The sequence below is a fragment of the Kryptolebias marmoratus genome, linkage group LG16, assembly GCF_001649575.2.
Source record: "Kryptolebias marmoratus isolate JLee-2015 linkage group LG16, ASM164957v2, whole genome shotgun sequence".
Classification (NCBI taxonomy): Eukaryota; Metazoa; Chordata; class Actinopteri; order Cyprinodontiformes; family Rivulidae; genus Kryptolebias; species Kryptolebias marmoratus.
The window spans coordinates 30,000,688-30,027,578 of NC_051445.1; the positions used below are offsets into that span (position 1 = coordinate 30,000,688).

The window sequence follows — 26,891 nt, forward strand, 5'->3', positions numbered from 1 at the left end:
ATAGGTGGTGAGCCCATGGGAAGGGGGACCCACGTATCCTCTTCGGGCTGTGCCCGGCCGGGCTCCATGGGTGAAAGCCCGGCCACCAGGCGCTCGCCAACGTGCCCCACCTCCAGGCCTGGGTCCAGAGTAGGGCCCTGGTGACCCGCGTCCGGGCGAGGGAACACTGTGTCCAATATTTATGTTCATCATAAGGGGTCTTTGATAGTAATATATCATTTATAATATATTTATAATAAAATGTGTCATGTTATACATACTAATTAAACAATTAGTATTGTTTGATCCTGATTCTGTCAGATTCTGCCTCACCACACAAACTTTACTGCATGTTATGTCTACTAACAAATAGAATAGAACTGAATACAAATATACTTCATTGATTCCCTGAGGAGAATTGGTTTGTCTCATCAGCAGACAAGTTTGAAATTAAAAGCATTAAAAACATGAAGGTGATGGGACAAATTGTTAAGAGCAATTTGTTTAGTGACCTCAGGTCCTTCTCTGACTCAAATGGCTCAAATTTCTGCCTTTTGATTTCTCAGTGTATTTATTGAGTTTATTGAGCCTGCTGGTATCCCTGGCACTGATGCTGCCTGCCCAGAAAACTGTGGCACAGTAGATGGCACCTGCCACCACAGACTGATAGAAAATCTTCAGCATCTTACTGCACACAAAGGATCTGAGCTTCTTCAGAAAATAAAGTCTGCTCATCTTTTCTTGTACACAGCATCATTGTTGGTGCTACAGTCCAGTTTGTGGCTCAGATATACTCCCACATATTTGTATCCATCCACAACCTTCACTCCCTTCCCCAAGATGTCGATAGTCCTGGTTGTGTTTTTTTTCTTCTTGAAGTCAACCACTACCCTTTTGTCTTGTCCATATTCAGGAGCAGATGATTCCAGCGAGACCACTTCACAAAGTTGTCCACTAGTTCCCTGTATTCTGATTCCCATCCATATCTAATACACCCCACCACCACAGAGTCATAAGAATAGTTCTAGAGGTGGCATGACTGAGTTGTACTGAAAGTCTGAGGTGAATGAGTGTGAGAGAACAGAGATAAGACCGTCCCCTGTGATGTTCTTGTGTTGCTGATCACAACATCAGACAGGGTGCTCCCAAATGCTCAAACTGAAACCTGTCTGACAGATGATCAGCAACCCAGGAGACAGTAGATGCAATGACACCCATCCCAAGCAGCTTTCCACTCAGTAAAGAAGATTGAATGGTGTAGAAGGCACCGGAAAAATTAATGAACATGATTCTAACAGAGCCTCCACCACCATTCAGGTGTAAGTGAGCATGCCGAAGCAGTAAGACGACAGCATCATCCATCCCCACGTGGGAATGTTAGCTAAATTGTGGAGGGTCCAGAGCATTTCTCAACAGTGGTCCAAGATGGGTCAGTACCAGCCTCTCGACAGCCTTTATGACTTGTGATGTCAGGGCAACTGGTCTGAAGTCATTTAGGTCAGATAGGGTGGCTTTCTTTGATACTGGCACTAGGAACAATCTTTTCAAAAGTGCTGGCACATTTTACAGCAGCAGACTCATGTTGAAGATGCGCTGCAGGATGCCAGACAGTTGGGAAGTGCAGGACTTCAGGGCCCAGAAATGATGTAATCTGGGCCTGCAGCCTTCCCCAGCTGTATTTTCTTCAATTGTTTCCTAACCTGGCCTGTCGTCACAGTCACACACGGGCTTGTGGCCACTGAAATGGAGGTTGGGGTTGGAGGGTTGTGGTCAGAGGAGTTTAACAGTGTTGCTGACTGCCAGTCAATAAATCCCATTACATTTCTTACTTTTTGGGGCAACTCCTCAACTGAAGCAGGACTTTTCCAAACTTTTGTCTTTTCCAAAAGCACCCACTGGTGAGTGGTGAGATTGTCAGGAAGCTCCTGTTCAGATCCATAAATTCTTTCTTACGCTCAATGATTGCAGCTGTTTCCTGCTGCTCTTTTAAATTTTTGGTTTGGTTTTTTTAAGATTTTTTTTAACAAATTACTTACTTTGAAAGTGCTTTGCTGAGCAGAATTTCCAATTCACTTTACTTTTGTAACCATTGCTCACTTTGAAATATCTCCGGCTGACATTGCTCCTCCTCCAATACCTTACTGCTAAACTGAGAGGTGAAAATCATGCTGCTATAAAGTGGTATTGGTACTGTGATATAAGGACACTTTTTCAAGTAGAAGCGCAGGTACACATGAAACTGATACCTGATACTGGTATCAGTGTATCCCTACAAAAAGCAAAAACAGAAGAAATCGGTAAAGGGACAAATACTTTTTACAGCACTATAATTCTTTACAGCAATATCTGCTAGAACTCACAAACAAGCTTGTGTGTATTTGTTTAACAGCACAGGCTTTTTTATTGTTGTTGCAATAGATACCAGAAAACATTGTGATATAGTTTCAAGTGCATCAGACCTATTCATAGTTCTGACATACAGATTGTGGTGAGGTGCAGGAAATAGACTCAGGAAGCAGAATATAGCAGAAAAAAAACATGTTTGGAGAGCACTAAGAGCAAAGCTGCAATATGATTGTCTTCAAGGTAAAGGAGGTTTTCCAAACTCATTGTAATTGAGCCACATTTTTATAGGTCATGAAGGTGGAGGGGTCATTATCTAGTATCTAAGGGGCCTTAAAACTAAAGTGTTTCATGTAAAAATCCAAATGATTGCATCAGACAGCTGAACTCAGTTCCTGATTTATATCTTTTTTGTCCATGCCAGCGTGTTGCTTTTAATTTCACATTTATCAGCAAGAAAAATGAAAAGTTTGTTTCTGATACAACATAAAACTGAATAAAAGTTCAGGATGAAGGTTTGAAATGAAGAGCTGCCAACATAACTGCCTGCTGTTTTATTTTTAGAATAGGTAGTTCTTAAAGTTTTCACACAAAGAGCAGCTCAATCACATCTACAATGACTTATTTAGACTTATTCATTTTTCTAACACAGAAAACAACAAGTTTAGATGTCTTGAAATAAGGAGGAAGTGTTGGTGAATGAACAGTACTTAAATACTAAAAAATAATGTTTGTAACTGTTTACTCTGCACACACAGATGTATTTTCAGTTTAAATATAAAAGCACTCACCTGATGTCCCGCTTTCACTTGCTCCAGAACTTTGTTGTAACAAACTTCTTCCGTGTCATGAATCTGCTGGATCTGAGCAAGACACAAAGAAACAAATTATCTGAATCCAATCAGTAAAAAAATTGAAAAAAATTCCAAATAATTCTCTGGTTTTATTGCACTAAAATTTATTGTTAATACTAGTTAATAAAGTGTTAATATTTAGCAAACATCAGCTCATGAAACTGTCCATGCAGACATAAGGATAAGCTCTTTTTGCAACCCAATCTCTATGGTAAAATATGTTCATGCTTGCAGAATTTTAAACAAACAAACAAACCACTAGTGAACATACACATTCCCAGTCCTGAGTATTTGTAAACAATACTATTTACCTTGTTGATAGTTTTAATGCCAACAAAGGTCTGTCCGAGAGGAACAGGTCTGAAGCGGCTGTCAAAGAAAAACAGACCGATGTAGGGGTTGACATGCAGGAAGGAGGCCACATCCAGGTAGTTGGGCAGGGTGGCTGATAGTCCCAGAATCCTAATCATACTCTGGGTGGACTCGACCTGTTCATCAAACAACAGTGTTAAAGTTAAACTCCACATGTGCTTTCATTCAAGCACAAGGCTACAGAACAATGAACTTGTTTCTAAAATATGTTAATAAAGAGGCTTTATACTGCCGGGGAGATGAAGAAAAGGACATGTTCTTATGTGGTGAAAAAATAGTAATGAGCATAGTCTATTGAAGCATTTAAGAAACAAAGAAGTAAAATGTTGAACACATAACAACATTTAGACCTGATATGAGGGATTTGGGGAATTTTTTGACAGCCTGTTTTAGCTGCAACTTTGTTAGGTCACTGGTGCAGCTTAGCTCAGTGGGTAGGATGCTTGCCCTCTCATAGGAGGGTCAGGAGTTCAATCTCCATCCCCTGCAGTGTGCTGAAATCCATCCATCCATCCATCCATCCATCCATTTTCTTTAACCGCTTCTCCATTCCGGGTCGCGGGTGTGTGCTGAAATGTCATTGGGAAATACACTCAGGCCCCCTACTGCCCCCAATATGCTTCTCAGTGTATGAGTGGCATATCATGATTCAAATAATCCAGTAAAGAAAACTCAGGATTGATGAAGAGATAGAATCCTATATCAGACAAGATTGGGACAGCATCCTCCTCCAAAAACTCCAGCAGCTGCTCCCCTCAGTACCTCAAAGTTACAGACTGTTGTTAAAAGAAGAGGGAATGCTTTACAGTGGGAACTTGTGAAGCTGTCCCAACTTTTTTGAGATGTTTTACTGAAATCAAATTCAAAATGACCTTTTGTTTTTTTCTTTTTAAATGGTACAATTTCTTAGTTTAAACATTTGATATGTTTACTGTGTTCCACTGTGAATACGACATGGGTTTATAAGAAATGCAAATCACTGCATTCTGTTTTAATTTACATTTTACACAACATTCCATTTTTAAATTGGGATTGTACTTGTGTGTATGCAGCAAAGTAAAGGTAACTAGTCCCTACCCACCACTGTTAACTTCTCAGACAAAGTAAACAATCATGCTCACACACTGTCTTTGTAAAATGAGAAAAATTCAGTTGTGTTTCAACGTGGGTGAGGAAAAGAAGTAGAGTGGGAGTCAGGGGAGATGGTGGGCCGCCCTATCTCTGAGCCTCCTGCTGGAAGTGACAGGGAAGATTGGTAAGGCCTTTAATGTGATGCAGTACCTGTCAAAGTATCCTATCAAGATAAGAGCTAACCAATCCCTGCCGGCAGGCTGAGCCTTCACTGCACTCTCACTCTGCACGCTGTTTAACCTGTATGATGTTCATCATGCTCACTCACACAGCCCAGGTTACACCACAAATATCCCTTTAAATTTCAATCTATGGGAGCACCTTATAGAATCATAAAAATGTAAAACAATATACTGATAACTGTCAAGGTGTTTAAAAACTTCTTGAAGTGATTCTGCTTCACCAAGAAGGAAAGAGTTTCATTTTTGTTCTGTCAAAAAATGAATGGTATTACAGTTTGTTTACTGAATATAATTGATCTATTCTGACAAAATAAGTTGTAATGTGCACAGGTGACAGTTCAGGAAAACTAAAAATATTGATTTTTGCCGTGATTAAGATTTGCGAAAAAATGTGTCCATAAAGACACCATCTACTGATTCAACTACAGAAAATAGCATATATTCTTCCTAATCTACCTTTAAGTCAAAGTTTTCTAACAAGTATGTCTTAAGTATGCCTTTAATTTCAATCCTATTAGTTTTCTTTGTTACAGATCACTTTTTTCTGCTGGCTGCAGAATCGCTGTGAAACTCCTTTAAATGTGTGACATCATTGTGAAGCTGGGGGATTCTCCTTTTGAAATATGAGGGTGGGGTTCCTGACAACATCACTCGACATCACAAACCAATAAAAATCGTGTTTTCAAACTCATACTCTTGTTCACATTTCTTGTTTGTTGCTAGCCAGGTAAATCGCCAAACATTAACAAACAATATATGATTTTGAAGCTTTTGAGATGTAGAACTTGAAAATACTATGTAGTGCCCATGTTGTTCACTGGCCTTTTTCTAAACCCCCCTTTCTCACTTCCACCTCAAGTTCACTTCTGCAGCTGCAAGACCCTTCACCTCTTACCTTATTTCATCTCCCCCTTCCTTCCTACACTCTCTTCGCATCTAAGAGCCCTTCAGTACCTTTCACTCCCTTACACCGGGAACAATTCAGAGATAACAATCCTCTTCTAACCAAGCAGCAGTCGAGGGTCTTGTATTTCTATTGGTTGTTTTTGAAATCCAGACACAAATATCCTTCGCCCTATCCAAGACATTAAAAGTGTCAAAGATGTTGACAGAAATTTTTTGGGTATAGCCCTAAATAAACAGACAAGTAAATTCTGTTCTTCACGCAAGACAGTTCAAATCTCCAGATCTACTTCAAAGGCATAACAAAGTGGTCTGTTCTGCCCTAATCCCATCGTTCGGACTGAGAGGTAGTACCTCCTTAAATTCAAAGTTACCAAGAACACATATATAACTTAAACTGTTTTAAAACCTATTTTTTCTGGTGTTGAATTAATCTATTGAAAAAAAAGATTTTTTTTTTTACCCTTGCATTTACCCAGTTTTATTATGAAATTATAGTTGACCAATTTTTATTTTTATTTCAGCACACAAGAACTAATATGCCTAATTTAACTTGCCTTTCAGCTTCAAAGTAAACTTATTGTTAATTGCTTACATAGATTTAGGAATGATTATTGGGACGTCACAGGATTAGTCTTTACAGGTATTTTTTGTTTAAAACTTAAACTAGAAATTGCAGTCTGGCATTTGTGCTTTATGCTAATTCTTTTTCAAATGTCTTAAGAGCAAACTTGTGGGATTCAATCTAAAACAATCTTTAGCTGGTGTCAGATTAGTTCTTTTTTTGTTATAGAATGGTGATAGTACATTTTAATTAAAAGGAAAGTGAACTTACAACATGTTTAACATGTTTTTTTTTTTGTTTGTTTGTTTTTGAAGAGTTATAAACCTCCCCTCTCTTGTTTTGTTGTGCCCGTCTGTTTTTCCTGTTTCATCTGATTTTTTCTTTGGCCAATTTTCGCTACTGTTTTTGTAACTCACTCTTCACTAAAAACATTTTGAAAGTTTAGAAACACTGTCCAGTTCTGTTTATTTTAAATTTCCTTTGGTTAATTTCCCCCAAACTAAATTCTCCCTCAAAAGTATCACGCTGAGTATGCTTTGGTGTTTTGGCCTTAAAGTGCTCCACACATGATGTATGTTATCCAAATTTACTTCTACATTTTAGTTAAATATTTTAGTTAATTATTTTATTACAAGTTGATCATAATTTTGTGATATCAGATCATGATGGGACTTTCCTTTATTATCCACTATCGGAATAAACTTTGTCATTTTCTATTTTAAAGAACTTTCTATTTTTCTGGTGATAAAATTTCAATTGTAATGTATTTGTCAGATGGGGGGGAGACGGAGGCGAACCCAGACCGCAGACTCATCGTAAAAAGGAAATTAATTTATTAACTAAGATAAACAGACAAAACAAAAGGGCTGACGTGGCAGCAAAACTAACAATAACAAAATCGAAAAACATGTAGCGAAGGCATGACAAGGAGGAACGAAAAACAAACAGACAAAGCGGAATGATCCAGTGAGGAGTGATGAAAAGTGACCGGTTCTTAAAGACAGAGGATAATGAGGAAAATGGGCACAGGTGAGTGATAATGATTACTAACAGGTGGAGATGGGCGTGGCAGACATGACAGCAAAAGTACTGGGGAGGTGGATGGTGAAAAGGGAACAGAAAACCAAAAGACAAAACTAAAGCAAAGAACCAAGACAGACAATCATGACAGAATTAGTCAGCGTAAGGTTGTTTTTATGTTTTAATTTTTTTTTTTTTTTTTTTTTTTTTAATCAAACAAAAAGATTTAGTGGTTTTGATCCTTTAAATTATGAGACTGATCAATTGATTATTATTGTTATTTGTTTTCCTTTATGGAGTGGTGCACTAAAAAAGCGCAAATTTAATTAATTTAATTTACAGGTATATTACATGCTTCCACTTACAAATAACTCAAAATGGAAAAATCCATCATGATTTCCTTTTGCCAGGACAGGTCACATATTGTATTTACTGTTGTCTACAAACAGCTTGAAGGTTTTTGTGAAGAAATTAAAATCTCTTAAAACGAAAAAAAAAATATATATATGATGAGTCAGTACTTGAGATTACTTTCAAATTTATTTGTAGAATTCTTGATTCTTTGTTTCTACTACATTTGGACAGTGAAATGTACACATTTTTGGAGAGAGAAATTTAACAAAGAATCTGACTTTAAAATTACAGAATTACAAGAATGCACACTTTAACACAAATGTCAAACTTTTGTTTTCAGGAGCCCCTATCTTGCAAGTCTTCAATGATTTCCTGCTTCAACACACCCAATTTCAATGAATGAGTGATTAACAAACTTCTGCACAGCTTGATGACATGCTGAGAAGGTAAGAGTTCCACCGCAACATAATGTCACAAGAACTGCTGTGCTGTCTTTATTTCCCACTGGTTGGCAAATCAACCACAATGTTAAACTGAAACAGTGAGTGAAACAAAGGCAAATTTCAACAATCAAAATGCCAACAAGTAGTTGTATATACACCGCCTGGCCAAAAAAAAAAATTGCCACCAAAGAAAAAAAGGTTACACACTCTAACGTTTTGTTGGACCACCTTTAACTTTGATTACAACATTCATTTGTTGTGGCATTGTTTTGATAAGCTTCTGCAATGTCACAAGATTTATTTCCATCCAGTGTTGCATTCATTTTTCACCAAGATCTTGCATCGATGATGGTAGTCTGACAGCTGCGCAAAGCCTTCTCCAGCACATCCCAAACATTCTCAATGGGGTTAAGGTCTGGACTCTGTGGTGGCCAATCCTTGTGTGAAAATGATGTATCATGCTCACTGAACTAATCTTTCACAATTCAAGCCTGATGAATCCTGGCATTGTCATCTTAAAATATGCCCGTGCCATCAGGGAAGAAAAAAATCCATTGATGCAATAACCTGGTCATTCAGTATATTCAGGTAGTCACCTGACCTCATTCTTTGAGAACATACTGTTGCTGAACTTAGACCTGACCAACTGCAGCAACCCCAGATCATAGCACTGCCCCCACAGGCTTGTACAATAGGCACTAGGCATGATGGGTGCAACACTCCACCTGCTTCTCTTCTTACCCTGATGCACCCATCACTCTGGAACAGGGTAAATCTGGACTCATGAGACCACATGACCTCCTTCCATTGCTCCAGAGTCCAATCTTTATGCTGCCTAGCAAATTGAAGCCTTTTTTTCCAGTTGGCCTCACAGATTAGTGATTTTCTTAAGGCTACACAGCTGTGCAGTCCCAATCCTTTGAGTTCCCTTCACATTGTGCGTGTGGGGATTCTCTTACTTTCACTATTAAACATAGCCCGGAGATCTACTATTGTTTTTCTTCAGTTTGATTTCGCCAAATGTTTAAGTGATCGCCAATCACAATCATTCTGGATTTTTTTCCGGCCACATTTCTTCCTCGAAGACAATGGGTCCCCACGATCCTTCCAATGTTTTATAATGCGTTGGACAGTTCTTAACCCAATTTTACTAGTTTCTGCAATCTCCATAGATGTTTTCTCTGCTTCAGGAATGCCAATGATTTGATCTTTCTCAAACAGACTGACATCTTTTCCACGACCATGGGATGTCTTTCGACATGGTTGTTTAAGAAATCAGAAACAACTCTACACCAGTTGGGGTTAAATAACTTGTTGCCAGCTGAAACAAAATCACCCATGCAGTAATTATCCAATAGGAGGCTTTTACCTATTTACTTAGTTAAATCCAGGTGGCAACATTTTTTTTTTTTTTTGGCCAGGCAGTGTATGAAGGTATACAAAAGTTTATAAATCAACCAGGTGTTCATTTTTAAAGATTTCTTTAAAATATCAAAAAAACAAGTTTGAAGAGAGCTTTTTGATACAATACAACCTTTAAGATCACTACCATGTGTGTAGTCTGCAATTTACTAAAAGTACATTTTCATTTGTTTATTTTTATAATTATGTTTACCTTTAAACGTAACTCAACAAGTAAACCCTGCACAATTTCAACAGTTCAATTATAATTTAGACCTATATAGCAATCTTGAGCTTGTAACTACCTTCTGTTTTTACCACCTATTCTGTATCAGAGTATGTTCAGTGTACTTAACAGCATTGACAAAAAGAACTACTACCTACTACTGATGTGAAGACTAACTGATCTGTACCAATTCACAGAATGCACATGCGAATGGATCGGTACAGCAGCCGTGTGCTGAGGCAGTTTTGGGAATAAATCAAAATGTATCGCTTTAGTATGTATTTGCACCAATAACATTTGATCGCAATATACAATATAAATTTTTGCTGCTCATTGACGTATCTTTAATGTATCAAGTTGTTGGCAGTGTATTAAGATACACATAATCTCGACCACAGACGAGATAAATGAGGTTTTCCACCAAACGGGAATCAGTGCTAACCCAGAGATAGAGCTCTAGCTCTAGCATGGAAAAACCGGTGCTAACTCAGCACCAACTGGGCCAGAACAAAGACTTGTTTTTGTCAGTAAGTGAAGGCAGGCTAATGGAGACACACAACCAATCAAAATGTTGTGAGCACCATGTTTAAAAGTAAGAAGAATTCATCTTATTACTACCTCACATTTTCCTGCAGAGTGTGTTCATATATTTGTATATAGATGGTGTGGTGGAGAATGCCAACACACCAGAGTGTACGCTCAATAGCAGCGGAATAACAAGAGTGTAGATCCACCCAGCCCAGAGGTGAGACTGAGTAATACTAGAGAAGCAAATCGGAGAAAGAGCCATCACACAATGATAATGCCCTATGGCTACAGGATCTAATATCTCAATACATCAATCACCTAGAGCAAGAACCAGTATCTATCACAGTGGCAGACATTCAAGACAGACTCTTAGGAATAAAAAGCTGGACTGTCACAGGGCCTGACATGATCCACACCTACTGGCTAAAGAAACTGGCTGCTCTCCACGAACACCTAGCAACACAAATAAACCCGCTCCTAATAGAAGGGACCCACCCTGAGTTGTTGACCCAATACTGAACAGTACTGATGATAAAAAAAACAAACAGAAAGGGGCAGTTCCATCTAACTACTGGCCAATCACATGCCTCTGTACAACGTGTAAGCTCCTTTCAGGCATCATTGCAGCTAAGATGAATTGGCACATGGGTCAATACGCGAGCGAGGCACAGAAGGGAATTGGCACCAACACCAAGGGAGCCAAGCACCAGCTACTTGGTCAACAGAACCATAGCTCAAAACTGTAAGACCAGACACAAAAACGTGTGCACTGCCTGGATTGACTACAGGAAAGCCTATGACTTGATGTCCATAATGTTTGGAAATAATGTTAAATATTTTTAAAAATATGGGCTGACTGTTTTGATATACAAATAGCTACAAAAACGTAGTCTGTAAAAAACTGAACAAAAAAGGGGAAAAAATGTACACCTAAATGTATACCTAAATGTATACGATGTCATCATGAAACAAACTGAGAATTTTTTTTACAAATCAGGCTTGAGTCAATACAACAGTATTCTATATTTTCTACCTGTAAAGATATAAAAAAACTTTCTATTCTTTAGCATTTTCTTAAGAACTACTCTACAGTAGAAAGTTGTAGCCTGGATTGCCCAAACATTAAAATTACCCATCTTGTGTGCATATGTTCTGCCTTGCCACCTAACACCTCAAAACAATATGTACATGTGCTAACACATCTGTGCCACAGATTAAAGATTCTATAGTGAATGAAAAAAACACTAATCTACTTACTTTCTTTCACCAAAAAAGGACAGAGCCACAAACAACTTAGACAAAGCTTAAAGGATTTGAAGAGTTTCTCATAGTCAAGCTAATGTTCTAAATTCACTTAGTTGTGGATTTTTCATGGAATAGGAGAGAATGCTTGAAGGGCACAAGAAATAAAATAGATGTGCATTAAGTGAAAAAGTACCCATTACAACATCATTATAAGAATATGGCTGTTATTTGCTTGAGGTTGAAAACCTAAAGCTTCATAAACCAGATGGTGAGCAAAATCTATGTGGTCATTTGCATTATAAGAAGCATAAAACAACCCAGCATTGTTTCAGCCTGACACATGCCAAATCAAACATTAAAAAATCACTACCTCTGCTGGTGCAACTCTGACACCTGAATGTTTCCCATCATTAACTCTAGAGCCCAAACTAAACCTGTCATTTTAAAAGAGAAGGGATTTTACATTGAAATGCGCCTAATGACACATATGCACAGTTCTTACATCCCATCCCATATCACCTTCAGGAAGTGTTCACATTACAACTTCCTGTGCAATCCAATTTTATTTCAGCCTCCTTTTCCCCTTAAAACAAACAATAAGTATATATAAAGTTGCTGCTCCTCTACATTGTGTTGTTCTGTTGTCGATTATTGTTGTCTCTCGAGGTGGAAATCATGCCCTTAAACAGTGTTTTACTTTCAGAGAAGACAATGTATTCATTAATGTTCGAATATATTCTGTTTTTGCACATTATTAATATGTTATTGATAGCTGAATGCTAGTATAGGCATTTTATAGCAGAAGCAGTAAATGAGCGGTGAGAGTCAGGAATGTATTGTGTACTGTTGTCTATCTGTAGCTCCATTTTGTGTTACAGAATGAATAAACACTTGTGGGACTGGAATTACAGTGGTCCTCATTCTGTGTTTATGTGGTATTCTGTGAGTTTGCTTCCTGGTTTCCTGTTCCAGTTCCTGATTGGTTGGCAGACTAATCGTCTTCAGCTGCGGCAGATCAAGATCATCAGTGCTCCAGGTACTTAAGGCTGTGGTGAAGACCAGACCAATGCTGAATCATCGCTTGCCATAGGTAAAAGCATCTCGGCCTCTAGCAAATTCTGCTTCCTGAGTCTTGCTCATGTTTTTTGTACTCTGTGTATCCTCAGAACTCTTAGCTTCCTGGAGCTTGCCTGGTCTGTGCGTCTCACCGCCTTCATCAAAAAGGTTTCCCCATGAGCCTCTCACCCGATCTGATCCACGATGTGCCTGTCTGCCTCCATCCGGAACTCTATCTACCTGTGAAACGTACACCTGTGAATACTCACCTCCGTGTCTGGAATCAACTACGCTAGAAACAGCGATCTGTAAGTACTCATATATATATATATATCGTATAGCCTAATTTATACAGCAATTAATAGACAAGGAACAGATGTAACAAAATATTGCACACAATTTTTAAGGCTTGCCACAAAGTTGCTTTTTTTTTCCTCACGGATCAACTAGTGGATTTAATCAGCTTTTTGATGCCTTGGCTACTGTTTCACATCAAGAATATTGATAATCATACTGCTGCAACACAGAACTATCTGACTAATTACACAAATGTAATTATTTATTTTATTTATATTCTCATAATCAAAATTACTGTGGTAGGTTCCACCTGCACCCTGTGGAGCTCTTGTCTGACAGGTTAGGCTGTGATATAAAAATAGCCTCAACAACACAGCATTCATGCAAAGCAACAAACAACAACAACTATAAACTAAGCTTTAAAGAGTTGAATTGCAAAAGCAGTGTGTAGAAAAACAAATATATCCTTGCTGGTTCAATAAGAACTAGAAAAATATTTTGGTGAGAATGCAGTGTGAATGCTCAGTACTAAAAGACTTCAATGAAATTTGCCAAAACTGAAATTGAGTTATTAAAGCTAAAAGAAGCAGAACATTGGTTAAAAGTTGCAGAATACTAGTTAAAGCCAAATGCAGAAAATCCCATAGTTAAAGTAGCAAAATACTGGTGAAAATCTAAAAATTGCAAAAAGCTAAATGTAGTAAAAGGCTACTCAAAAACTAAAATAAGTGAAAGGGTAGCTGAAAGCTAAAAATAACTAAAGGCAAAGTAAAAGCTAAACATAGCAAAAAGCAAGCTAAATTTAGCAAAAGGCAACCCAGAAACTAAAAGTAGTCAAGGAAAAGCTAAAAAACTAAAAATAACAAAAGGCTAACTTAAAGCTTAAAATAAAAAGTAATAAACTACTAGCTAAAAGTAGCAGAACAGTTGTTGAAGTAACAAAAAGCTAGCTAAAAGCTAAAAGTAGAAAAAAGTAGCTAAAATTATCAGGACAATAGCTAAAAGCTAAAATAAGCAAAGACAAGCTAAAACCTAAAAGTAACAAGCGGTACAATGTACATTATACTCCCATCAGTAAATTGTCAGAGTAATCAAAATCCGAAGCATAAATTCCCTCACACAACAATCCAGAATATTTGTCTATTAAGTATATACATGATTGTGGTAGGATGAATGGTCAATTTCACTGACAATGATGTTGTTCGAGGTGTAAATCAAGAAACAGTTAAATTTACAAAAAAACATGTATTGTACAATGTGAAGAACTTGATGACTTGATAACTACCAGCCTAGCTAACTCAAAAAGGTAAAGGTAGATTGTACAAAGCGGAGCTTTTTTTCCAGTACACTGGAGCTTTAAGTAAGTTTTAGAATTAAACTTAACACCTTGGATTGCCTCTTTTTTAAATTATATTTGTATTGTAACTTTTATATCAGTTTAAACAAGGTGTCATGGACAATTGCTAGGCAAACATCATGAAATGTTGAAATGTTGGGGATGTCACAAAAAAACAAACAAAAAAAGAGTGATTAACTTTTGGTGGTGATCCATATCCTAATTTTGATTCTACAATTTTTTTATTGTAGGATCCCTACCCCCACAAAACCCTATGGCCTTTGCGGGGTTTAATTTTCTGCTTTGAAATTCAGAAAAGATTATGGTTGTTTCTCCACTTTTTCTGGCTACCTCTACAATTTCGAATAGAATTTAAAATCTTACTTCTAAGATATGAGGCTCTCAACAATCAAAGTCCATCTGATATTCAATTTAATTCAATTAAATTCCATTATATAGTGCCAATTCATAACAAAAGTCATCCAGGGAGCTGTACAAAAACATTCACATACATTATAAAATGTCAAATATTAAAAGTTATCTGAGAAAGCCAGCAGATTGATTTGAATCTTTACTTTGAATCTTTACCACCTCCACAGAGGACTACTGCAAGTGGTGGAAAAGTAGCAGCTGTTTTTAACAAGAGGTGCAGGGTATTGTTGAGCATGAGACAACTGTTTTGCTGGTTTTAGTGAGAAATTACTTGCTTTCAACAGGAACCACGAATGGTGATAAACGAACAACAAATTATGTTTTGCCATCCAAGGTCTCCGGTAAACATAGATCACATGACTCTGTGACGTAAGCTGCATGGGGCTTATAGTAACAGCATGCGCAGTTTATTAACAAATAAACAAAAGTCACAAAGCTTTAAACTTGTGCACTGCAGCAGAACTTCCAGAGGTGTTAAAGTGTCCAAAGAGTCCAGTCAGCCATTCTTCAGTAATATCAGCTAAACCTGCTGATAAATGGGCTCTGAACCGTGTGAACAGCGGTCACATGTACGGACCACTTTTCAATTACCGTGCAGTTAACCTCACTATAGAGGTCTGAGTGGCTGCACAGCACAGCAGCCCATCCTGCCCCCGTCTCACTCCTTTCCTCTCTTAGGATTAAGGTTTTAGCATACAAAACTACTGCACAATTCCCACAAAACACCAACATCTACACTTTTTTAATTTCATATCAGCCCACAAAAACTTAAAGCAAAGGCACACTTAAATTAAATTTGTCTAAAAATTCTTTTTTTTTGTTTCTTTCTATTTTCTCCATTTGTATTTGCTTGTTTCTTATTTGATCTTTGCTTAGGCAAAGTTTAAAACTCTTTCAATATTACAGTTGACTCCTCACATCTTAAATTCATGGTGAAGATGAAATTACTGATGCTGCTTGTTTACAGGTCATGTGGGTGAAATATGAACTAAGGGATGGAATTAAGGCCTTAGCATTTCTTGAAGGAATGCATCTCATCCACTGCCTTCCATGCCATAGTTTTAGATTAACATAATCTCATGTTGCAAAATGACAGAGTTATGGTCGTTTTGGTCAAACCACAGAAACAATGTTTTCCACAATCTTATGTAATAATGTGAGACCTGATGAGAAGTGTTAGCACTCTGAGTATGTATTGAGGATCACTCTCAGTTATTATCACATTAAACCTTAAATAATATCTTAAGACTTAGGTAAAGCCATTTGTGTGTTTCAAAAGGTCAACTAGCTGTGGTGGCCATCCTAACATGGGTTGACTCCAAAAGTTAATCAGTGGTAGATGTACATCCAAGATTTAGTTTCTGAAAGTTTCATTAAAATCTGTTCTCTGGTACATGAGATATTTTATTAACAGCCAAACACACACATACACAAATAGAAGCAAAAACATTGTCCCCCTATGGCCTTTGGTAGCAGGTGATAAATAAACCAGAAGCTGTTCCTCTGTTACTGCTGAGCTTATTTCCATTAGATGAGATGCTGCTTGCTGAAACTCAGTTTTGCAAAAACATTTTACACAAAGAATGTGTTTTCATAAATTGTGTTGCATTTAGTGCAACGTTTCATACACAGAGCATAGAGTAATTAATATTATCCAAGCCCAAGGACACACACTGACATCAGCACAGACACACACAGAAGGTTTTTACTTACAGAAGGCTGTTTGGGATCAGAATGTGAGTCAGAGCACATGAAGCTGTGATTCAGTCAGCGGTAATCTATGTGTTCTAAATATATCCAACAGAATATTTTCTGTTGATCAGTCTCTTTCCACAGACTGACATGTGACAGTAGTTCATCAACAATGAAGATTGGACACCACACTATATTTACATGATACATAATGATTAGACTACATGAAACATTCCGGTGGGTCCTGCAGAAACCCACGCCAGTCTTCATCACAGAAAATCACCATGTTTTCCTCCAGCAGGAAGGGAAATATTATCATCCGGCACCGAGAGATGAACACAGATTAGTTTTTTTTTATTTTTTGTGTCTCATGAATCTCATGAACCAGTACACTATATTAATTTTACTGAAACTTTCAGAAAGTAATCATTGAAAGCCCATCTACAACTGATTAACTTTTGGACTAAACCCAATGCAAGATGGCCTCCACAACCAACTGACTTTAGATTACACAAAACTGCCTACACGTCGGTCAGTTTTACAGGTACTGAAATAAACCTTGGTGTGGTAGTAGCTGAGAGTTATCCCAAACACATTCTGAGTGCTAACATATTGTGCAACATCACCATTACACCACTGACATCAACAGTTTGGAGTCAGCTTTGTCTGTTAACAAAATATGTCATGAACCAGAAAACAGTTTTTAATTAAAATTTCAGGAATATTTATTGAATTGACATCTACAACTGATTATATTTTGGAGTCAACCCATTTCAAGATGACCACCACAGACCTTAGGAAACAAAAAGGGTTCCAACTCCATCAGTTTTACTGATGTTGAGCTCAAATTTGATGTGATAGCAACTGAAAGTCATTCACAACAAACTGAGTGCAAAATATCATTATATTGCATTTGAACATTACTTTCAAGGTTTGACCAAAAGAACATAAACTTCATCATTTCTAAACATAAGATGATCTTAGTCTAAAATTCTGGCATGAAAGACTAAGGATTATATGCAGTCTTTCAAGGAATCCCAGGCCTTTGATAGTTTGAAAAGTCAATGGTAGATTGTAAGACACATTTGTGTGTTCTGCTCAAATGCAACCTGGATATTTTCTACAATATACAATCAAATATGATAAATTCAAAATAGACTTGTTTGTAAATTGTTCGTAACTCAACGAAAAATGTGCCCATGAGCCTCAGTCTGCATTCTGATAAACCTTTTACAGCTTGGTTAAAAAGGCAGTAGATTTTGTTCCATGTGATTGCATCTGTAAGTTTTGGAATTAAATTTCACCTTTCTCTCCAAATGGTAATCAGTTGTAGATCTAATGGGTATTTTCTGAGAGTTTATTCAAATCTATCTATTGGTTTATAAGATATTTTAGTAACAAAAAAAATAAATAAATAAAACACTCACACAGGCGATAACATGATTGGCCACCTTTATTGGCAGTTGGAAATTTAAAAAGGAGAAGAAAAAAAAAAAACATCTACCAGGCAGCAGATGCACTTAACACTCTTTTAGTAACATAACATCTTTTTCTTTATTAGCATCCATATTCGATCCTTTAGCAGCACAACCAGGAAAGAGATGGAGAAAAAAAAAATCTATTACACTTCCACCTCTGTGCCCAACAGCTGGTTTTGAGCTTTTATCCAGAAATGCTGTTTCTGGTTTGAAGAAAAACTGTTACACTGGCCAAAAAAACTCTCTCTCTTCTTCATCTGTTCAAGTTAGTGTTAGAAAAGGCCTAAGGCCACATAAATAAACTATGTGAACACTTAAAAATGTATGTCTGCCTTTTCAGACACACACAAAATAAGATTCTTTTAAGAAAACAATGTAGTAAGAATTTCCATATATCTGCCAGGTAGAATAAATACAAACTAAAACTATTGGAAGATTTATATTTTTAAAATTAATTTTCCAAGGATTGCTCAATTATTCTTTACTTTCGGAAATTACAAGGTTTAAAAAAAAGAAGAAAAAAAAACAGCCTGGTTCTCATTTATACTGAAAAAACGGTTTCCTGTAATCTTTTTTTTAAATTTGGATAGAATTTTTATAAAAAGATGATACAAAACATCATTTTACAATCTCCTAAGTGTCTTAATTTAAATCTAAGTTAAAATATATATTGTTGCTGTTTTATCTCACTATAAACAATTAGTAATAAATTATTATTATTTTAATGCGTGAGGATGACTAAATCAATTTCTGACAGTGTACATATAAGATTTACAGGTGTTGCATCAAAAATCTATCTAAAACAGTGTTTCTCAACCTTCTTTGGGCCAGTGCCCCCTTATCCATTATCCAGGCCTCTTACCGCACCTCCATTTTTTTTTTCTCCTGTTTACGTGAATACATTTTTTTATTCATGGACTTATAAAATATAATACTTGCAAGGTTTTCCCTAGTGTATTATAAGCCTGGCGGGTCACCAGGCTTTCCTTCCCCTGCCTTCAAGCTAAGCTCCACTTGTTTATTGTAAAATACGTCAATTTTTAGACACGTTATTTTTCACCCGCATCAACTTGACGTATTAATCAACGCACGAGGGTGCGCGCGCCAACAGTGATGCAATTGTGCTGTCCCCGCCCCTGCCAGAGTTCCTTGCCCCTGCGAGAAGTCCCTGCGCGGTGTCGCATCACGTGATAGAGCACCTCCCAATTTTTTTTAACTTTGCGCGGATCGTGTGACTTAAATTAGGATTCAAATTAGGCAAAAACAATTTGTATTTATTTTAATTGTACCACCGGGCTTATCCTCTTTTCTGAGGGAAACCCTGAAACAATCTTGTCCAGAAAACTGTTAATGTGCGCCTGGATACTGGATGCTTTCAGGGAAAGTCCGACAATGGAATATTGCTCTTGTAAATGTTTGACCACTGCAATAACAATATGCTCACGGTGTATCCTTCAGAGAAATTAACCCGTGTGAGAGAAATAAATAAATCCAATGGTAATACCACTAAAGAGAGCGTTCTTTTCTCAGAGTTAACAAAGTAACTGCCATGTGGGACAAATTATAGACGATACTCTGATGTCCCGTTCTCCTGAAGGCAGCACAGAGCTGCACGCCAGCTGAGAGAAACCGAAGAGAAACACCATTGATACAGTTGCAGTTCCATGCCAGTTTTAATGTTTTAGGCCACAATATTTTTGTAAGTTTAAACTGATATTGTTGTAAATCTTTGGTGTAAACTTTACCTTCAAGCAAATGACCCCAAAACAATATCAGCGCCCCCTCTTTTGAAAATATTGCTGCCAGCGCCCCCTGTCAGCCTCTCAACGCCCCCCCAGGGGGCAGTACCACTCTTGTTAAAAAACACTAATCTAAAAGAATGCATACAGCTTCAAAAATAAGTATTGAACTCGTCAACATTTTTTTTTTAAACATTTTTTTTCAAATGGAGCTATTGACATGAAGTTTACACCAGATGGGGGTAACAACCCAAGTAATCCACACGCAAAAAAATAAACTGGAGAAATTGCATTTTCTGTAAAAATACAGTGGGAATGCTAAGCACTGATTGACTTTGCTGTAGAAGCTGAAACTGAGTCATTAAATCTAAAACAAGTAGAAGACTTGTTAAAAGAAGCCAAACACTATTTAGGAGTAGTACAAAGTGAGCTAAAAGATGAAAATAGAAAATTGTCTAAATGCCAAAAGCTGTGAAAAAAGTTAGCTAAAAGCTAAAAGTAGCAAAAGACTGAAAAATGTATTTGAAGGATTTGAAGAGCTCTGTGTATTCCTGTAGGTAATTATTTGTAAATATAGTGAAATATTTTAAAATCTATGAAGTTGAGTGTTCTGATATATGAATGGCTATAATAGCACAAAGTACGCAGGAGTAGATTGCCCAAAAAAAAATGTTTAGAAAATAAAAGGAAAAACAGTACTGTGAATGTAATTTGACTTTTACACAACAAGTCAATAAATTAATTTATGTGTGGAATGACACAGGGAGTAAGTAATATACTGATTTTTTTTTTTAATACTTGGTAGAAAAAACTTTGTTCGTAACAGCAACTTCAGAACATCTGTATAGAGAAACTAGTCACATACATTGCTCAGGTGGAATAATGGCCCATTTTTTACATAAGCTGCCTTCAAATCTTGAAGGTTCCTGGGGCCCCTTCTGATCTTCATTCTTTCCATGTATTTTCAATTGGATTCAAGTCAGGTGATTGACAGGGCCGTTCTAGCAGCTAGATTTTTATTTTTCTTGGAAAACCGTGGAGAGTTTCCTCAGCAGTGTGTTTGGGATAATTATCCTGCTGAAAAATCGATCCATGTTTTGACTTCAGCATCTTGATAGATGACCTGAGATTTTTATCAAGATTTCTTCATTTATCCTTTCTTCAGTTATATAACATCTGCCAGTACCATATGCTGAAAAACAACCTTACACCATTTTATTCTCACCTCTAAACTTCACTTTTGGTATGGTGTTTTTTGGTTGATATGCAGTCCCGTTTCTCTTATAAAGATGGTGTGTGCAACAACATTCAAAGAGTTCAGTTTTAGTATTATCTGACCGGACTACAGTATATCCTCTCAGTACTTCACTGGCTTGTCCAAAGATTTTGCAGGAAACTTAAAACAAGCTTTAACATTTTTTTTTTCTTCAGCAGTGGGTTTTTTTATAGTGAGTGTGTAAATATGTACTGGCGGTTGAGTTTATTACTTATTATTTAGGTTTTTTTAATCAAGAAATATATGTGCCAAGAAATATAGGATTATGACACATGGTTGGACAATGATTTTCTTCCAGTGTAATGATGTTTAAGATACGTTGAGCAGTTCTTCAAAATTAATTACCAAACCCTCAGCAGCCAGGGCTTGTTATCTAAAACAGTTTTGGATTTCATTTTGCAGCCTTCAGTATTTATTGCATAATTTATCAACTTTTGAGTTTTTATTATTTTAGTAAAGACTCCATTTTCCTCAAGTTAGGAACACTAGAACACTATATTTTCCCACTGGGAGTATTTTATTCTAAATCTACTGTTAAAATATGTGAGTAAAAATTAGGTTGGACTGGTGCATGACATGAGCTTCTGCCCCAGGAAAATTTAAAAAAACACAGCTCTGTGACACTTTGTCTCTTTTTTGTTGGGCCTGTAGTTTGTCAGGTTGTACAGGAAGTGGAAAAACAATGCAGGATGAAACATATTATAGCCTCAGGGTGATAAAAAGTAAATTTGAAGTAAATTTGGGAGGAATCTGGATAATCTCGGGCTGCCTTCTGGTATTACAATCTGTACAGACAGAAATAAAACATCAGAAAAATGTATTTGTCTGACGTGAACTACAATTGCAGTGTGTTTACAATAAATTGACTTTGGCACAGGGCATCACTCAACTGCTGAAAACATCTGGACACAATTTCCCAGAACCTGAAATAAGCAAACTATTTACCCATGTGAGCTAGGGATGGGGATTATAATGTATTTATTGATGCATCACAATGCAGAAGGAAGAAATACAGCGACCGAACCGTTTATGGCGTTCACACAACAGAAGCGAGAACAAGATGGCTGATCAACACATGCAGCTACTTTTGTATTGAAAGCCAGTGTTTGAAAGTAATTCAACTTCTATGAAGGTAAAGGGGAAAAAAAAACAGAGAGCAGAGTTCTGCAGGAATGTGATTATAATATAATTTAATTAACACTTAAAAGTCTATCCATAGTTTGCCACAAGTCTACGTTCAAAGAGTTATCAGTACCTCAACGCCCTCTAAGCCATATCCAGATAAATGTCGAATTTTTGGAAAAAAGTCCAGACCTCAGAGCCTCAGTCCCCTGAGAAGGCAAATGCTAATGAAGAGATTCTATGGTGTATCAATATAATGCTAGACGACCTAAAAAACTAAGATTATCACTTAACTTGAGTCAATAATATCAGAGTTGGTTAAGAAAGAAGTAACAGCTGCTCTAAACCCTGTGGAAATAAAAGTTGCTCAGCAAAATGTAATTATTTCTAATCTTGAGAGTGCAGATAATGAGCATAGCAACCAGATAACTAGATTGAGAACTAGTATGGGAAAGCTCTCTGCTGTGGTAGAAAACTTGATGAAGAAATCTGAAGACTTTGAGGCACACTCTAGACCACATGTTTCAATCTTAAGGCCTAAGGGCCAGATCTGGCCCTTGGTAACATTTTATCTGGCCCCCAAAGATAACATTAAAATTTTATTAGATCTGACCCTACAGTTTGGGACAGATCGAGACTCCATTGCTTTTGCTTAAAAAAAACTGAGCCTATTTAGTGAAGTCTTCTTGTGACAGTTACTTTGAAGCCAAGAAAATTAAGTTTTAACTTCTCAGTAACCTTTGGTTTTGACGTGGAAAGAACAACAGAGAGAATCAAATGGGATCGACCAAACTCTTGTTGATAAACTTGCAGCTAGGAAAAGCTATTGGATATCTGACTTGAGTTAATGCACATCAGAGTAACAGCAAGTCTGCTTTAATGTATATTGTCTTTTTTGGAGGGTATTTTCTTCTTATTTTAAAGTGAAATGTTTGTAGCTGTATGATTGGATTTTGTTGATAGCTTTTTAGCCGTTTTAAGGGAGAAAAATTCATAAGGAGGCATAAAAAATGAACGTTAACAATGTGTCTTTTTAAATTTGATTAGTTTTTCTTTGTACATTTTTTATCTTGTGTTTTATCTGATCAAATGGGACAAATTATCTACGCATTCCCTCAGGTCGTTTTGTAGTACAATTAAACTACAGATAACAACAGGTTTTGGTTTTGTTTTAAAGTGGAGAGAGGTAGCATGAACAACAAGGAAATCCTTTCTCAGGTTTGGTCTACAAATGAATCATATGCTGGTGTACATTCTCAGTCATCCAGGACATGGCAAAACATTTTTTGTTTGTTTATTTGTTTGTTTTTGCCAAGCTTGGCGTTCCAAGCTTTAAACTCAATGTGATGCTCTCTTTATGCAGCTAAATTTAAAAGCAGATTGATCTCACTCCAATCCCAGTGGAGGGTCTTACAGGGCTTTATTTGCCTGGCTCAAGACCTAAAGATCTGATTACATCAGATAAGATCAAATATATATAAGAAGAACCCCCCCCATAGGGGGGTTCTTCTTATATATATTATATAGTGAAAAGTAGCAACACATGTAGCAACATATGTCATCCTAGGGCTTTTTGTTGCACAAATTTGCCTAAGGAAACAAGAAAGCACAAAAGGGATGCAATAAAATAACAAAAAAAAAAAATTTTAATTGAATAAATAATATGAATAGAGAGACAAAAGACAAAATAGGTGCAAAAACAGACAAAAAGGACACTTAAAAAGACAGAAAAAGATGAATTGAAGAACCAAAAGAATTCATAAAATGACAAAAAGAATGCAAAAAGGACAAAAAGGACCCATAAGGAGACAAAAAGTACATGTAAAAACTTAAAAACGACACAGAATGACAAACAGAACACATAAGACAACAAAAGGTGTACAAAAGGGAGAAGGACAAAAACAGACAAAATGAAGGCATAAGGAGACTAAAAAGACAAAAAAGGCACATAAACAAATGAAAAGGCTATAATAAAAAGATAAAAAAGATGGACAAGAAGACTAAAACAATGCAAAGTAAACATAAAAAGATTGAGGTTGCACAAGAAGACAAAAGGATGCATAATGAGACAAAAAAATGCATAAAAAAGAAAAGGAAGCATAAGGAGACAAAAAGACATAGGAGGGAGGAAATATGTTGAATCAGCTCAAAGCTGTTGTACTAAATCAGTAATTACACTGCTATTTCAAAAAATAAAATGTGAAGTCGAAGGGTGCAGATCCTTGGAAGGAAAGCAGCGGGCTGACCTGTCTGATGGTCCTGGCCACCAAGCTCTCCAGCACTGGTCCTCTGTCTTCATGTAGAAGGTGAACTTCATCCAGGATCAGGAGCCGAACAATCTGGGACAGAGCCACATCTCCAACACTCTTTCTGGTCACCACATCCCATTTCTCTGGAGTAGTCACCAACATCTGAAAAACACACATAAACACAGAAGGTGTTGGTGGCTGCTCTAAGAACACATCAAGTCATACTTCTAAACATTTAAAAATAAAAACATCATCAGGAAATGCATCTCTCTGTTCTCACAGATTTATCTAGCCTCCATCTTTATCTTGTTCCTTGAAACCAGCAGTTGCTGTAGATAGTGGGCCTTCGACTGTTCGTGGAACTCTTAACTGTGCATCTCCAGGTGGCATACTCGCACACATACACCTACATAGCATGATCACTCACACACACACACACATATATATATATATATATATATATATATATATATATATATATATATAAATAAACAGTCAGTCTTTCTTTCTGTTACACATACGCTTTGTCGAAATATGTAAACTTGTAAACTCAAGAAATCAGATTTGGGCATTTGAATATAAAGTTTGAGAACTCCCGATATAGAAGCTCAACAAAGTATGTACACTTTATTGTTGAACACTTGATGGAACAAAAGCTGATATATATTAAAACACTCCTAGAAAATGATGGTGGAATATGGAGAATATTAAGCCTTTTTATTTCATAGAAATAAATAAATAATAATATTTTAAATAATGATTTAAATGAGAGCATGGTTTTGACAAAACTCTCCAAATCATGCTGGATGTTCTGAAATAGAGTTACTATCTGGTAACAACTGTGCAAATAGAAAGACCTGTCAACTTGTGTTGTAACTGAATATGAAGGTTGTCCACCAAACAGAATAAGGATTGAGAGTCACACTCTTTGCCCTGATTATGGCATTTTAGATGGAGGCAACAATGATTAGAAGGTAATAAAAGAGGTTCCAGGGCCTCCATCAATAATAATCTGAATTATCTGGAGCAGTTTAATGGATGATGATCATACATACATAGTGCCCACTAAGGCCCCTGTTCTGACTTTCTGTGCTGCCCATCAATCCAACCTACCTTGTGGCAATGCGCATGCGCAGACTGATGTTACGTCACAGGTTGTTTACTCAGCTGATTTCTTGTCGATATGTTCTACCTGTAGAAGTTTCATTTAGTTTTGTTTCATTTCCCCGAAGGTTAGGGTAAGTTTTCTTTAATTAAGCTGCAATGTTACTCAAACATATTCATATAAATGGCTTTTTTGCTGTTTGCAATATCATGTCCCATTGTAATCACTACAAATTTGGTCTTCAGCGGGATATTTTGTCCATATAGTTATTCTATTTTTTAATATTTTCATACCTTTTCAGTAAACCGCACTGAATACGTACTAAAAAAAACACATGAGCAACGTTGGATGCTACATATGACCAAAGCTGTGTATGTCTAGTGTAGCATAACTTTGTGTCTCCATTATGCGTTTCATACTTAACATATTCTATTTTTAAACTATGGAAATAAAGTAGAAATAAAATAAGACTTTGATATTCTGTCAGGTAGAAAAGAAAGCAGTGAACGTTTTGTTTAATTATCTTTTCTCCCTGTTGTCCCACAGCACGCTGCAAATGATGATCGGTGGGTGGATGTAACCTGCAGATTTAAATTCTTAAGTAACAGTAAAATGTTTACAGGGAAATGGTTATACTGTATCCATAACAATAAGACATGAACTATTTCATTCACCCTCTTAAAGTAAAAGGTTATAGATTATATATTAATTGACTCAGAAGAAATCCAAGTCAATATTGATTATTCTGTAACTGTCACTTTATCATTTCAGGTGCAGTGTGACCTGTGCAGGTGGTGGGCACATTTTAACTGTGCCACATATAAAAAAAGAGTGTCAAACTAATTATTCATGTGCAAAGTGTTGCCAAAAGTAAATTGTATTCATAGATGTCTATTTTCATGTAGGTATAAAAAAGCTTGTCTGATACTGTATCATTCTGTCTTTCTTCAAGTTAGATATTCTTATAAAGGATTTTAGGACACCAACGTGTGCTACCACAAAATTTTATAAAGGTAGAATACTCAAATGAAGACACTTGGTGCAACAGAATACCCTACCTTAGTTTTTTTTTTAAGGCAGGGTATTGTTACGAAGAGAATAAGTGCATCTATGTGTGCTACTTCTGAATTTCATAATGGTAGGATATTTTAATAAAGCGTTTTAGTGCATCTGTTTGTGCTACCCACTTATATTTAACAGGTAAGATATTTTGATGAAGGGTTTTAGGACACCAACATGTGCTACTGCTGTGTTTCATAAAAGGTAGGAAACTTGAATAAAGGGATTTGGTACAACAAAATGTGCTACCTAAGTATTTTATTAAAGCTGGGTATTCTGATGAAACGATTAAGTACATTAACAAATGCTACCGCTATATTTTATGAAGGTATCAATCAATCAATCAATCAAATTTTATTTGTATAGCACATTTCAGCAGCAAGGCATTTCAAGGTGCTTTACATAATTAAAAAACAAAATAAAAACAGCATGTGACATTGAATAAACAGTAAGAAAGAGACAAACATCAAAAACCCGCACTCTAACCCTAATTTAGCCATAAGC

At 36.6% G+C, this 26,891-nt stretch overlaps 1 protein-coding gene across 4 annotated transcripts in view; it reads right to left on the reverse strand.

Annotated features, from left to right (window-relative positions):
* ascc3 (activating signal cointegrator 1 complex subunit 3) overlaps window positions 1–26,891 on the reverse strand; it is a 297,685-nt gene that overhangs the window by 140,615 nt on the left and 130,179 nt on the right. For all 4 annotated transcript variants that reach the window (XM_037980369.1, XM_017414246.3, XM_025005501.2 and 1 more), the window contains exons 11-13: window positions 24,221–24,385; window positions 3,488–3,664; window positions 3,114–3,185 (exon numbers count right to left, since the gene is read on the reverse strand). In XM_037980369.1, the coding sequence (XP_037836297.1) occupies window positions 3,114–3,185; window positions 3,488–3,664; window positions 24,221–24,385 (414 nt within the window). The remainder of the gene's footprint in view (window positions 1–3,113; window positions 3,186–3,487; window positions 3,665–24,220; window positions 24,386–26,891) is intronic.